The sequence below is a fragment of the Thermothielavioides terrestris genome, chromosome 1 (genome assembly GCF_000226115.1).
Source record: "Thermothielavioides terrestris NRRL 8126 chromosome 1, complete sequence".
Lineage (NCBI taxonomy): Eukaryota > Fungi > Ascomycota > Sordariomycetes > Sordariales > Chaetomiaceae > Thermothielavioides > Thermothielavioides terrestris.
This window is the reverse complement of record NC_016457.1, coordinates 7520070-7534164: the sequence shown is the minus strand read 5'-3', so window position 1 is coordinate 7534164 and position 14095 is coordinate 7520070. Positions and strand designations below refer to the sequence as shown.

Genomic DNA, 14095 nt, shown 5'->3' with positions numbered 1-14095 from the left:
ATTATAATGAATCTACATCTTGTTATTCTACGTATCTACAGTACTTTTCCGTATTAAGTAGTAGCTACGACTTCAAGATCATTGACCTGATCATTCTTTTATTTTATCGTTATTAATCGACTAGCTTACATAGCGGCTTTGCCGATAGCAGTAGCCGGTTGAACCCCCGCTTTCTTCGTATAGCGACTTAACGAGGTCAATAGCGTTGAAGGCATCTAATCTTACCTTTGAACGACAGTTCAGTTGAAGAGCCTCGATCGTATAGCGGTTTTACCGATAGCGATTACGATCTTTAGCTATCGATCGATTAGTCTATATAGTAGCAATCGCCGATAGTATCGTCGATAGCAGTAGCCGATTAACTATCTAGTTCTTCTCGTATAGTAGCGATGGCTAATAGCGATTAGAGCGACCACTTTCTCGACGAACCTTTTAGTAGGCCTTCGTCAACCATTACGTTAATATTACGCCTATTCGACCTAGCTCCTATAGTCTAAACCAAGGCGACTATTAAGATAGCTAATCATAGCTATAACACTCGTTCTTACGCTTCCTCGCTAGCTAAGCAGCTCTCTAAACGCAATACTGCTATATCTAAGAAGATCGAAGAGACGATATATACCCTTTGTAAAGGCTTTATTCCCCTAGCCTTAGAGCCTTCTATACCTTAGGAGCCTATCTTTAAATAGGACGACTCTAACGATATTCAACTAGGTAATAAGCCATCTTTTAAAGATGTCTAGAGCGATCCTAAGGAAGCTAAAGATATCCTAAACCTCCTAGAGTATATTAAAGTTAGTACTAATTAGCCTTTTGTCAAATAGCTTAGCTAAACCGTTAGTAAGTATATAGCCCTACTTAAAGATATTATTAATATAGTTAACTAGCTTTAGAAGGAGGTCGCTAGTATTTGACCTACGTTTAAGAAGTTGATAGACTTTTATAATCGCTTTAAGGGCGTACTAGAGGTTATAAGTCAACTCTAGGCTACTACTACTTAGACTAGCGAGATTATATAGCAAGTTTAGCACTAAAATAAGCTTTTTATATAGTATATACGTAATATAGATAATTAGCTAAGTAAGATCGATAACGCTATTACCTAGCTAGCTACTAAGAACTAGTTGACTAATCCAGTACTAGCTAAGGAGCTTCCGCTAGCTACTCCTATATCGACTATAGTACTATAGCTATACGCCCCCTTAGTACAGAGCTACTACTTAGTTGCAATAGTAGCTTCTTTATATAAGAGCCTTCGCTTACCTCCCTAGGTTAAGCCTATATAGCCTCGCCTATAAACCGCCTTTCTTATCCCTCTAGAGGGCGTCGACATTGGTATAGCTTATAACCTAGCTATAGGCACTCTACTAGTACATTAGGCCTATACTACGCCCCCTAACAATTTGCACCTAGGTGGTTAGCGCTAGGCCAAGTCGCCTCTAAGTGACTCTCGCTAGGGCGAGCCGCCTTAGGGTAACTAACGCTAGGCTATATCGCTTCTTAGGCGGCTCCCTAGCGCTAGCGGCTACGATCTGAACGACCTAAGCGACCTAGATAATAGCGATAGTAGGCGCTATCCTAATGACCGCCTAAACAATAATCGCCTACCTTTTCCGCCTCCCTCGAATCGTAGCTACTAGGAGTACTCTTATAATACTGTAGGCATCGGAGGTAGCTGATCTATCTTAGCCTTTAAAATTAAACGCAATAACATTGGTACTTTCAATCCTAGCTATAAGGACTCTAACGATATAGGTATTGTTATAGATGGTAAGAACGTAATTTTTACCAATATCTATTGCTTCATTTAGCGTTTATCCACCTTTCTAGAGGACCTTGACACTAGCTACAATGTAGCCTAGTAGATTTTATACCTCCTACCTATAGTTCTTACTAGCTAAGCTCTCCTCTAGTAGAATAGCGAGATTACTATATAGGAACGTTTATAATAGCGCTAGGCTAGCCTTTATATAGTCTTTAATCAATTAATAGAGCGTTTTACAATAGATCGCTAAATAGCTATCGACAAGTTTAACTAAGGACAGTTAACTATTAGGTATATTATAGAGAACTTCGATACTCTAATAAACTTCTTTTAGAAGAAATTACGTTTTATATATATAGTAGGCTAGATTAATTATAATAATTTAAACTAGTATAACGCTATAGGTATTATTTACAACCGTCTAAACTCGACTATTATATCTTTTCTCCTATAGCCAAAGACGAAATATACTTTAGCGCACTATATATATAAGATTATAGAAGTTCGACCTACACTTATTACTATAGCTTATAATAAGTTCCTAGAGTTAAGGAAGTCTTTGCTCGCTAGTAAGTCTACTACTTCTAGCAATACTAAGTCTAACAAGAAGCTCTCTAAGTACGCCGATCGCTATAGCGATAACCGCTAGAACTGTGACTATGACGATGATCGCTATAACTAAGACCGCGATTAAGGTAGCAAGCACTGCTAGGATAACTACGATTCTAAGTATAACAATCAAGCCTAAGACTAAGTATACCTTATCGACGACGTAGATTCAAAGACGTTATCTAATTTGGAAGCCGATAACAAAGCCGACTACGAGTTATCCATTTTTAATAATATTGACGAGTTGGATATTGCCTATATAGCTTACGATTTGAAGCTAATTTGTTATAAGTGCTATTAGACCTTCGATACAGTTCTTATAACTAATATATATATCTGCGCCTATAGCAAGACAATTGTTCTTAAAAGCGTTCGCTACTATTGAGCCAATTAGGCCAACCTAGGCCGTTGGACCTATAGATACTGCGATACTATGTTTAACTCCTAGAACTAGCTCTTTAAGTACCTGAAAACCTATTTAGTAGCCGCTTCTAGCTCTATTAAGTGCTTAGAATAGGCAATAGCGGTTACTAACAACGTCTCTAAGGACAATATCTTGCTCGCTAAAGGCTCTAGCCCTACTATAGACTTTGCTACCAACTTGGAAGTTTAGGAGGCTCCTAAAGTAGCTAACCTAGGTATCGACAGCCTATATAGCGCCTATACCTATTTATATATTAAAGCCTACGCTTAGCCTAGCTATAAAGACCTAGAAGTTTACCTTGATCTAAGTACTAGCCGTTTAATTATCGATAAGACCTTTCTAAGTACCCTCGAGTACTTGACTAAATGCTATAATAGCCGAATTCGCAGCATTAGAAAGACCTCCTCTACCTAGTAGGCGACTTTTGTTATTTACCTACTAGGCGTCATTGCTATTGGCTTAGTACTCCTCAAGTTTACTTGGTCTATCTAGGTAGTAGATAAACTGCCTACTAACCTCCTGTTAGGAGCCAACTTCCTAGATCTATATTAGGCCTCTATCGACTATAGTACAAAGATCGCTAATCTACGTAGCATTCTAGGAGGATTCGATATACTATTCGCTACGTATACCTGGACGTTCCTCTATGTATATAAGGTTAAGACTATATACACTATTACCTTATAGCCTAAGCAAAAAGTGTACGTTGCTATAGAATATAAGCCTCTCCTAATAGACTGGTCTATAATGTTCAACGCTCGCTATTCTACCGCTTTAAACGCCGTTGTCAACGCTAAGACCCCTAAAGTGGTAGCTCTTAAGAACCTAACTAAGGGAGTTCTCACTATTCTAAAGCACTATCCTATTAGCTAGATCAAGGATATTAACAATAGCAGTTATATCGCCTGTTTATAGGAGATAGCCTTTATAGCATTAACTATAGTAGCCGCTTTAATAGCTATATCGTCTACTACTATAAGCCCTAATTTAGTTCAAACCGCTATTTAGTACGCTAGCCCTAGTATATCAATTATATTCGATATATATAGCCCTGTTCGTACTGTTCTAGGAGACTCTATATAACTTATAAGCGATGTTTTGTCCTAGACCCTAGTATCTTCGTAAGATTCGCTAGAGCTATTGACGCCTTATAGCAACGTAGTATATCAGCTAGCTACTTTATCCAAATCTAGACCTACATTATACCAATTGGTATACCCACTAGGCTAGCCTACCTAGCCTACATTGCGCCAACCGATCTAGGATTCTAGCCTTGAAGGCTATACCAATGGGTATAATCTACGCCCTGAGCCTACGAGCCTAGATTCTACCAACGGGCGTAATATACCTCCAATGCCTAAAGCTGACGGTTGTACCAATAGGTGCAATTCTAGACTCGAATTGCCGTCTAATGACTGTAAGCCGGTAGTACTAGAGAAATACTCGACTCTAGGCCTTAAGATACCTACCGACTTACTAGAGATACTTACTTTAGAGGGCATGTATATATATACCCTAGATCGTGAGTTGGTATAGCGATTTGTTAATATCGTCAAGCATTATCCTCGACTATAGAAGGATAAGGGCCAAGTTGTTATAGACGAAGAGGATATAATGCAAATGCCTCTTATAGAAGGCTAGTAGTATTAGAAGATCTATACTTGCTAATACCCTCTAAGCGCTCACGATTATAAGGTTCTCGACGCTACTTTCAACGAACTATATCGACAAAAGCGCTTTGAGTAGGCTACAAAGGCTACTCCTTTTATATACCCGGTTTTCGTTGTTTAGTATACCTTGTATAGCAAGATTAAAGGCTATATAGTCATCGATTTATATACTCTCAACAAGGTTACAATGCTTAACAACTACCTTTTGCTACTCTAATTAGACATTATCGTATACCTATAAGGTAAAAAGTTCATTATAGCGATCGATATAACATCTTTCTTCTATTAGTTTAATATATATCCTCTATATCGCGATCGCTTTACCCTAATTAGCCTTTATAGACTAAAGTAGCTAAAAGTGTACCTAATAGGCTACTGTAATACTCTAGCGTATATCTAGCGCTTTATAGATCAGTTGCTTCGCCCTTATACCTCTTTCGCCTAAGCATTTATCGATAATATTATCATCTTTAGCGATATAGCCAACGAGTACGCTAAGCACTTAGAGACTATCTTTAGTCTATTTAAGAAGAAGAATATCTCTATCGTACTAGCTAAATCCTATATTGTATATCCTAGTATAGAGCTACTTAGTTTCTACGTCGATAGATTTAGATTGACTAACACTGAGCACTATATTGCCACCTTTAGGAATCTCGCCTTTCCGAACAACCTAAAGGCTTTAGAACAATATATTAGCGTATTTGGATTTCTTCGCTATCTAATCCTATACTATATATAGCTTATCGAGCCTCTCTAGAACTATAAGACTACACTGCTTATAAAAGGCCGAGCTACTAGGCGAGTATAGAACGGTAACCCTAGTAAGCGTGCTATCTATTGTACTAAGACTTCCTTTGAACTTACGCCCACTAAGAAAGCCTCCTTCAAAGCTATCTAGGATACTATCTATAAGCCTAATCCGACTATTTTAGTCTACTTTGACTTTGATAAGACCCTCTTTTTATAGATCGATGGATATTTAGAGCGTAGCTTCGACGTTATAGCTTTCTATCTCGCTAACGGTTATAAATAGAAGCCTAAAACCGTTATTCTATCTATTTAGGTTTGGCCTATTATATTCCTAAGCTAGTGCCTTACTAAATAGGAACTCCGATATAGGCCTTTTAAACAGGAAGTCGCCTACTTTGTTTAAATAGTTAAGAAGCTATATACTATAATTTACTCGTTATATAAGCTAGTCATTGTCTTTATAGATTACACCTCTATAAAAAGTATCGTCAACTAGACTATTTTAGATATATTGTCTACTAAGCAAGCTAATCGTAGGCTTATCAATGCCTTTATCTACCTCTCGTAGTATAACTTAGAGATCTACTATCTTCTAGGCCGCCTAAACTTAGTGCCTAACGCGCTTAGCCGTCTAAGGGCTTTATAGGACGACCTAAGCTATAAGAACGGTTCTGTCGACGACGATGTAGTCCTCGACAATATCTAGTTCGCCTTTGTAGAAGCGAAGTTGGATAACGACCTTTAAACTTGCTTTATAGCTATATATTCTTATAACGCTAAGTATATAGTTATTATTAAAGATCTTACTATTGAATTAGCTACTAAGGGCAGTAGCAAGGTTTTCTCTTAGCCTAGCCTTCTATTTATTCTTATAGATAGTCTTTTCTATAATATTTGACCTAATGGATTGCACTTACTCTATATACTTTATAATATAATTTAAACTATTTTAAAGGCTATCTGTCGCGTGCTAGTGCACACGTGACTCTATCTGCCAGGCTCCCTGCGCTCAGGGGGCACATGTCAGCTCTGCCCACACATGTATATAGACCTCGGCGCTCCTCCCACCCAGCTTGAGAGGAGCACCTCTCTCAATACACATGCCTCTGCATCCTGCATGGCCCCACTTCGCTGCTATTCTCAGTTATGAGCCCGGTTCGCGCACAACACTCATAACAGCGGTGTAGCCCAGTTGGGGCCATCCTTCTTCTTTTCTCCAACAACCACTTCCAGTTTTCTCGATCGTCAACAACTCCCACAAGTTCACATCACCCCCATCGTTCAGTCTGAACAACGCAGCACACCTCAGTTTGCTTCAAGATGACACTCGAAACTGAGAAAACCGTCACCGTTGCTGTTGCAGCGCTTCCAACCCTCGACAGCCCCAAGGACTGGCCAAGATGGATCTCTGCTGTTCGCCAAGAGGCCAACAACCTGCGTGTCTGGCACATCATCGACCCAGACACCGAGCTCGCCACCGAGGCTGAGATGCTCGGCCTTCCTGTGCAGCCCACCCAGGGTGCGGCACGTCAGGCGGTCCAGGACCGCCATCTTCAGGCGTGGCACACTGCACTGCAAGCCTGGAAGGCAGCCGATCCCACCACCCGTGGCGAGGAACCTCAGTCAACCAATCCTACTGAGGAGGAGATCCGCCGTGAATTCCTCAAGCTGTGCGAGGCGTTCTCGAAGTCCGCCATCGACACTGCGGCGTTCCGTGCCGTCAACAAGCTCCGCGAGATGATCAACGTGTCTGTCAGCGACCGCTACGCACACACCGCACACGACATCATGGAGGCCGAGAACGTCACCGGCACACGCGGGTTTATACAGACGCTGCGCAAGATTATCGCACCCTCCAACAGCGCTACTTTCACTGCGCTTGCCGAGGAGTACGCAACTGTCCTTGCCAGAGGCAGCCAGAGCGGCGTCGAACCCAGGACCTGGATTCTCGAGTACATGTCGGTCCTCCACCGCGCAAGGGCGGCCAACATCGCCGCAGTCACCGACGCAACAGCCGTCACCACATTCCTCAAGACTGTGCAGAGACGCTTGGATCCAGAGTGGGCGACTCGCATGCTGAAGGATATCAGTGTGACTGAGAAGCTCGGCGGCAAAGGACCAACCCTTCTCGACTTGGCTCTCTCACTCGAGGCGATCCTCCAGGCTGAAGCGGTGGTCCACCCGAAGCCTGGAGCCTACCCCGTGCTTCCAGGAGCGCAGAACGGTCAGAAGGGCAGTCAGAAGCGCAAGAAGAACCGCGACTGCCCGTGCAAGCCGAAGACTTTTCGCCACTGGTGGTTTCCCTCGGAATGTCGGCAACTTCGGTACGCTCTGACAGGGGAATCCCTGAACGGCGTGACGCTCCCAAACGACGCGGTGAATGCAGTGCGCCAACGATTCGCCAAGGAGCGCTGGAACGACCTTCGAGTGGAGCTCCAGAAGCTCGGTTGGAAGATCCAGAACGCATCGTCAAACGCCAAGACCACTAGTTCCAATAGTGGCGCGGGTCCTTCATTTCCGGGAGCGCTCCAGGTGCACGCTGTCATCGACCCAGCGATCGCAAGCGAGCTCGAAGGAGCGCGTGGCGTGTTCGCATCTCTCGAGTTTGGCCCACACCCGCTCAGCAAGTGCATTCTGTTTGACAACTGTGGAGCGGTCAATCTCGTCAATGACAGGGCTCTCCTTGTCCCTGGCACGTTCGTCAAGACGAGCGGTGAGACTGTTGAGGCAGGCACCACATCCTTCCCAATCTCTGGCCGCGGCAAATGGATCATCAAGAACGTTTTGAACGGCGCGCGCGGCCCGAACACTGAGGACCTTGTCATAGACAACGTTGCTGTCGTCGAGGGCTTTCACGTCAACATTGTCTCTGAGAGACGCCTTCGAGCGCAGGGCGCTTGGTACTGCGGTCTGGATTGCACGCTGCGTTGGGGAACTTTGGAGAAGAGTATTGTACTCAGGCAGCTGGTCGAGAAGTTCAACCTGACCTTCTTGCAATACAATGCTCTTTCCTCCTACTCTGATGCCCTTCGGGTGCTCCCCAGAAGCTTTGCCGGACTTGTGACTTTGAGCGCTGCAGTTGTGAAGAACTTTGGGAGGAGCAGGCCCTCCAAGGACCCGCTCCCAGAGAGAGAAGACCCAGCTGCTCTCTGGCACATCAGATCTGGTCATCTGAGTTCAGAGGCGCTGGAACATCTCGTCTTGAACGCCAGAGGTGTGCGGATTCGCGGGCCTCGCAGACTGGAATGCGAGGTATGCGCGCAGGCATACGCGGAACAGGTTATTTCGCGCCGCCCACCATCGAAGCCGTCACCACGCCCATTTTGGAGGGTCTCTTGGGACCTGTTCGACTTTCCGAGGGCACTTGACGGCTCGAACTGGCTGCTGGTCATCAAGGACGAGTACAGTGGGAAGCTTTTCGCGACTCCACTCATACGCAAGACGCACGACAGTGTGTACGATGAGCTCGTCCGCTTCGAACGCTGGGTGAAACGCCAATTCGGGCTGCCCATCTGCAAGATCAGGCAGGATGGCGACACCAGTGTCATTGGCATCAAGGGATACACAGCGTACGAGCTCTGGGCGCAGGAGCAGGGCATCGACTTGGAGGTTACGCCTTCGGATACCAAGGAGCCCAACGGCGGTTCAGAACGCGCAGGCAAAGAACTTATCACAAAGAGCCTTGCAATGCTCACGGGCGCCGGACTTCCTCAGAACCTGTGGCCAGAGTCGACGGTTGCAGCTGCGTACTTGCACGGCATAAGCCCAAGTCGCGCTCGCAACTACCGCTCACCGAACGAGGTGCTCGACTCTTGGTTCAGACACTGGTTTCGCTGGTATCAGCCCGGTCTCGTGCATTCCCTGACTGCCGACCTGCGCCCTAACTGGGGCGGCGTTTATGCGTACGGCTGCCGAGCGTACCCGCTGACGAAGGAACGCGAAAAGGGGATTGAGAGGCGTGCTGGGAAGGTCAAGCCCAGAGCGCACATCGGGTATCTTGTTGGATACAGGGCGTCCAACATTTACCGCATCTGGGTACCGAAACTCAGGAAGGTCATCACAACGCGCAACGTGACCTTTGACGAACGCACGTTCTACCGGGAGGGAGAGGAGCAGCTTGATGCTCAATCGGTGGCAGTCGCCAGAAAGGTTGTTGAGCTCATCGAACTCCCCATAGAGCCTCGGGACGCCGAGGCAGTGCCGTTCGGAGTTACAGATGCCCATGAAGACCCAGTGACGGTTCCCGGCTCTCCAGGACATCTGGGGGGTGTGACTGAACGGGAACCGGAAGGGCAGGCTCCTCCCCACTCTCCATCCTGTCTGGGGGGTGCGGAAGTACTCGAGCATCGCGGCCAGAGTTCGGGTGAGGAGCCCACTGGTGGTCTTTACACTCCAGAACCAACACCGGAGCCGCGCCAGGAACGCCCGGACGGTTTTGGAGGGAGCGGCCCCCCTGCTGATCACGGTGCTAGCAGTGACAGCAGACCGGTGGGAACTGCATCATCGGAGGCCCCTGATGCAGTTATCGGAGACGCCAGTAGCAGCGTCGCTGGCGGCACAACTAGGAGTGCCAGCCAGGGCAGCACGACGGCAAGTGCTGCCGCAGTCGATACTCCTAGCAGTGAAGAGGAGGTCGACCGCCCTGGCGATCAGCCAGAGGCTCCAGACGACTGGGAAGACGCCTCAAACCATGGTTCTCAGCCTGATTCTGGAACACCCGCAGCCACGCCAGCGAGGGAGAAGCGCAAGTACGTGCGCAAGGTATACGGACCACCAACTCGTTACTCAAGACGGATCCGTAGACAGTCTCCCGGCGGCGGTGCAGGCGGAAGCGGCGGTCTGGTGTGCTTCGCAGCCCCCATGTACCATGAGGAGAGCATCGACGTACCAGATCAGCACGCGTGGCATTCGTTCAGCCACACATTTTTGGATGACCCTGTAATCGCTCTGCAGGAGGGCGACAGCATCCAGCACCGCACATTGCATGCGGTTTTCGCGGCGGCAGTCCGCCAACATCGTGACGCGCGTCCTGGGGCAACGCCAAGCAGGCCCCGGGTGCATTTTGACGACCTCGCCAAGCTTCCTAAGCGCTGGAGGGATCTCGCCAACCACCCTCAAGGGCCCGAGTTCATCAAAGCGGCTGAGGAAGAGATTCGCAATCTCGTCAACAGGAAGACATGGCGCAAGATTCGGCGCGAGACCTTCAAAGGAAGACCACTCCCTCTGAAGTGGGTTTTCGTCTACAAGTTCGATCAGAATGGCAACCTCGAGAAGTGCAAGTCTCGCATCTGCGTTCGAGGCGACCTTCAGGAGCTCACTACTCTGCAAAGCACTTATGCAGCCACACTCGCAGCGCGCTCGTTCCGCACAATGATGGCTATCGCCGCGCAGTTTGATCTTGAGGTCAAGCAGTTCGACGTAGCGCAGGCGTTCTTGAATGCGGACCTGCCTGAGGGTGTTGTTTGCGAGATGCCTGAGGGGTTCGAAGAGCCTGGATTTCTTGTGGAACTGCAGAGAGCTCTGTACGGCTTGCGAGAGTCTCCGTTGCTCTGGTACCGAGAGTTCTCCGGCACACTTCGGAAGCTCGGCCTCACAGCTTCGCCTGAGGAGCCATGCTTGTTCTTCGATCGCCAACGGCGCGTGCTCGTGCTGTTCTACGTGGACGACTACCTAGTCTTCTACCACAGAGACCACGCGGAGACAGCTCAGAGGATCATCGACGCTCTGAAAGCGAAGTACGAAGTGCACGAAAAGGGGGACGTGGCTTGGTTCCTGGGCATCAGGGTGATCCGCGACCGCGCGCAACGCAAGATCTGGCTCTGCCTTGACCAGTACATCGAGAAGATTGCGAAGCGCTTCGGTCTCGCGGATCAAATCACCTTTCCAAGCATCCCTCTCCCTGTAATGGAACTCCGCAAGTTCACTGGCACTGCCACTCGAGCGCAGATCAGGCTGTTCCAGGAGCTTGTTGGATCGCTACTCTACGCCGCGGTCGTACTGCGCGCGGAGGTCGCGTTCCCGGCATCGTTGCTCTCGCACTTCCTGACGAACCCCTCGGGGACACACATTGATGCTGCAAAGCATGCAATCTCCTACCTGTTTGGCACGCGCTTCCTCGCTATTCAGTTCGGGGGTGTGCCGCAGGATGCTGCTCCCACGCAAATCTTGCTCATCGCAGGGGACGCGTCGCATGCGGATGATCCTGATACGCGCAGGTCGTCACAAGGCTATCTCATCTCTCTGTTCGGTGGGCTCGTTCATTGGAAGGCTGCGCGCCAAGATACAGTCACCACCTCGTCTACGGAGGCGGAGCTCCTCGCTCTGTCCACCGCAGCGCGGGAGACAATGGCGTTCAAGCGTTTCCTCAGCGACCTGCAACTTGAGCTGGGTGTGCCTTGGACTGTGTTCTGTGACAACACGCAGACCATCCGGCTCGTGGTGGGAGAGAACGAACGCATCAGCACTCGCCTGCGTCATGTTGACATCCACAACATGTGGCTGCGTCAGGAACACGCGAAGGGATCTTTCGAGGTCGCGTACTTGCCAACTGCTGAGATGCCTGCAGATGGGCTTACGAAGGTGTTGACTCGCCAGAAGTTCGAGCACTTCAGGGAGCTCCTCAACCTGCAGGATGTGCGTCATATGGTGCAGGGAGACGATCAGGGGGACAGGAACGCAAGGCTTGAGTAAAAAACAAACTAAACACAGGAGCGCACGCCGGCGCAAAACAGACTGGGGGGTGCCCGCACCCGCGAAACAACAAACAACAACGCGGAACTACTTGCCACCCTTCTTCTTCTTGGGAGTCATGGCGGCCAGCACCGCCGCCGCCACACCACGCGCCAGCGCCTCCGGGTCAAAGCCCGGAGCAGCCTCCTCCTCGCTCTCGTCCTCATCCTCGTCCTCCTCCTCGCTCTCCTCCTTCTTGGCCTTCTTGGCCTTCTTGGACTTCTTGGTGGGCGCGGCCGCCTTTGCCTTGCCCTTGCCCTTGCCCTTGGCGGGCGCGGGCGCGCGCTCGTCGTCATCGTCGTCGTCATCCTCGGCGTCGGCGTCCTCGCACTCCATGGCGAGGAGGGCGCGCAGGGTGGCGCGCAGCGTCTTCTGGTCCTACCACACACAGTCAGACTAGCTCTTTTCCTTTGTCTTTTCATTTGTACTCACGAGATTGGCCTTGGGCTCCTGGCGCCCCTGCATCAGGGCCAGGAAGTGCTTGGCGGCGGGGAGCACACTCGCGGGGCTGATTCATCAGTACCGTGCGCCTTGCAACTGTGCTGACAGACTTACATGGAGCGACACTTCTTGCCGCGCGCACAGCGCGCGCACCGGGCCGCTTTGCCGGGGGCCTCCCGGCACTCCCCAGAGCTCTTGCCGCGCATGGCGGACTTCAGGCAACCCAGGCAGGGCTGCTCTCTCAGGGCGCCCTCCTCCTCCTCATCCTCCGAAGAGGAGGAGGAGGAGGAGGGGGGCGCCGCACGCTTGGAGGGGGTCTTCGGCGTGGCGGGGGTCCTGCTGCAAGTGTCAGAGACGCGGATGTACGCGCCGCGCCAGTCGGGCAGATTGTGGTGTGCTCACTTCTTGCTGGCGCCAGCGCCAGCCTTGGTGGGGGTGGCCGGGAGCGGGGGAGGCTTGTTCTTGGCCGCCTTGGCGGCGCGGGCCTTCTCGAGAGCGGCGAGGCGAGCAGAGGACGGCATGGTTGTTGTTGTTGATGTTGTTGTTGTTGCTGATGCTGCTGCTGTTGCTCGCGGTCTGCAGAGGAAGAGTTCGGGAGATGGTTTGAGGCGCACTCACCATGATTAAATACTTCCAGGAGTGCAGCCATCGACCGGCCTGCGGCACTGCGGTATTGTCTGCATGGCGCGAATGCAACAATGGGTAGCAATGGTGGGCGTGCATTCAAGACGTTGGGCAACAAAGGCCACAATGGCACACATGCGAATGATCGCAATGCTCAATTGCGCAACCTGCACCCACAATCGAGGCGGCACGATTCAAGATACGCGCCTGAATGGAGGATGGGGATGGAACGCGCTGCGCAATTGGGAACTGCGCACAATGCGATCAATGGCGCTCGCAACAATGCCAACGACAGCGCCCCTGAATGTCAACTTTGGCGCCCCTGGGTCTGACCGCATTCAGCGCAGCACGCAATTCGCCAACGCACGCGCCACAACGCGTACACAATGGCGCGCGGACAACTTGCACAATGGCGGCGGCTGCGCGCAATGGTGGGATCAATACCGGAGGCCACAGTTCAATGCGCCTGGCAGTGCGAGCTCCAGAGTCAGTGCCCAGCATGCGTGTTCCACAGACAGCCTCCTGAGAGTCTGTCTGGGGGGTGTGTCGCGTGCTAGTGCACACGTGACTCTATCTGCCAGGCTCCCTGCGCTCAGGGGGCACATGTCAGCTCTGCCCACACATGTATATAGACCTCGGCGCTCCTCCCACCCAGCTTGAGAGGAGCACCTCTCTCAATACACATGCCTCTGCATCCTGCATGGCCCCACTTCGCTGCTATTCTCACTATCTATAATAAGAAGTACCACTTTGGTACTAAATGGATGTTATACAACTTACAAAGTATATTGATAGCCTATAAAACCTACAATGTTAAGAAGTATATTAAATTATATCTAAAGTGCTAAGTCAATATAATAGATCGTCGCTCTAAACTAGGTAACTATCAACTGATTCGACTATCTAATACCTTGCTAATATATATTATTGCTATCGATTTTATTCTAGGCCTACCGAAGGTCCTAGCTACTAGTTTGCCCTAGTAGCTCCTAAACTACGACTATTTCGACAGCTTGCTTATAGTATCTTATAAGTTATTGAAGTGTATCCTCCTTATTCTAGGCAATTCTAGCTATTTGG

The 14095-nt window shown here is 49.3% G+C and overlaps 1 protein-coding gene across 1 annotated transcript; it reads right to left on the bottom strand.

The window, feature by feature from the left end:
* Positions 1–9552: 9552 nt before the first annotated feature.
* Positions 9553–13714, bottom strand: THITE_164342 (uncharacterized protein). Its single transcript, XM_003650425.1, has 4 exons — positions 12794–13714; positions 12506–12727; positions 12383–12458; positions 9553–12328 (listed from the first exon to the last, which is right to left on the bottom strand). Exons 1-4 carry the CDS (start codon positions 12910–12912, stop codon positions 11999–12001), a joined length of 747 nt encoding a protein of 248 aa, XP_003650473.1. The 5' UTR covers positions 12913–13714; the 3' UTR covers positions 9553–11998.
* Positions 13715–14095: the final 381 nt, after the last annotated feature.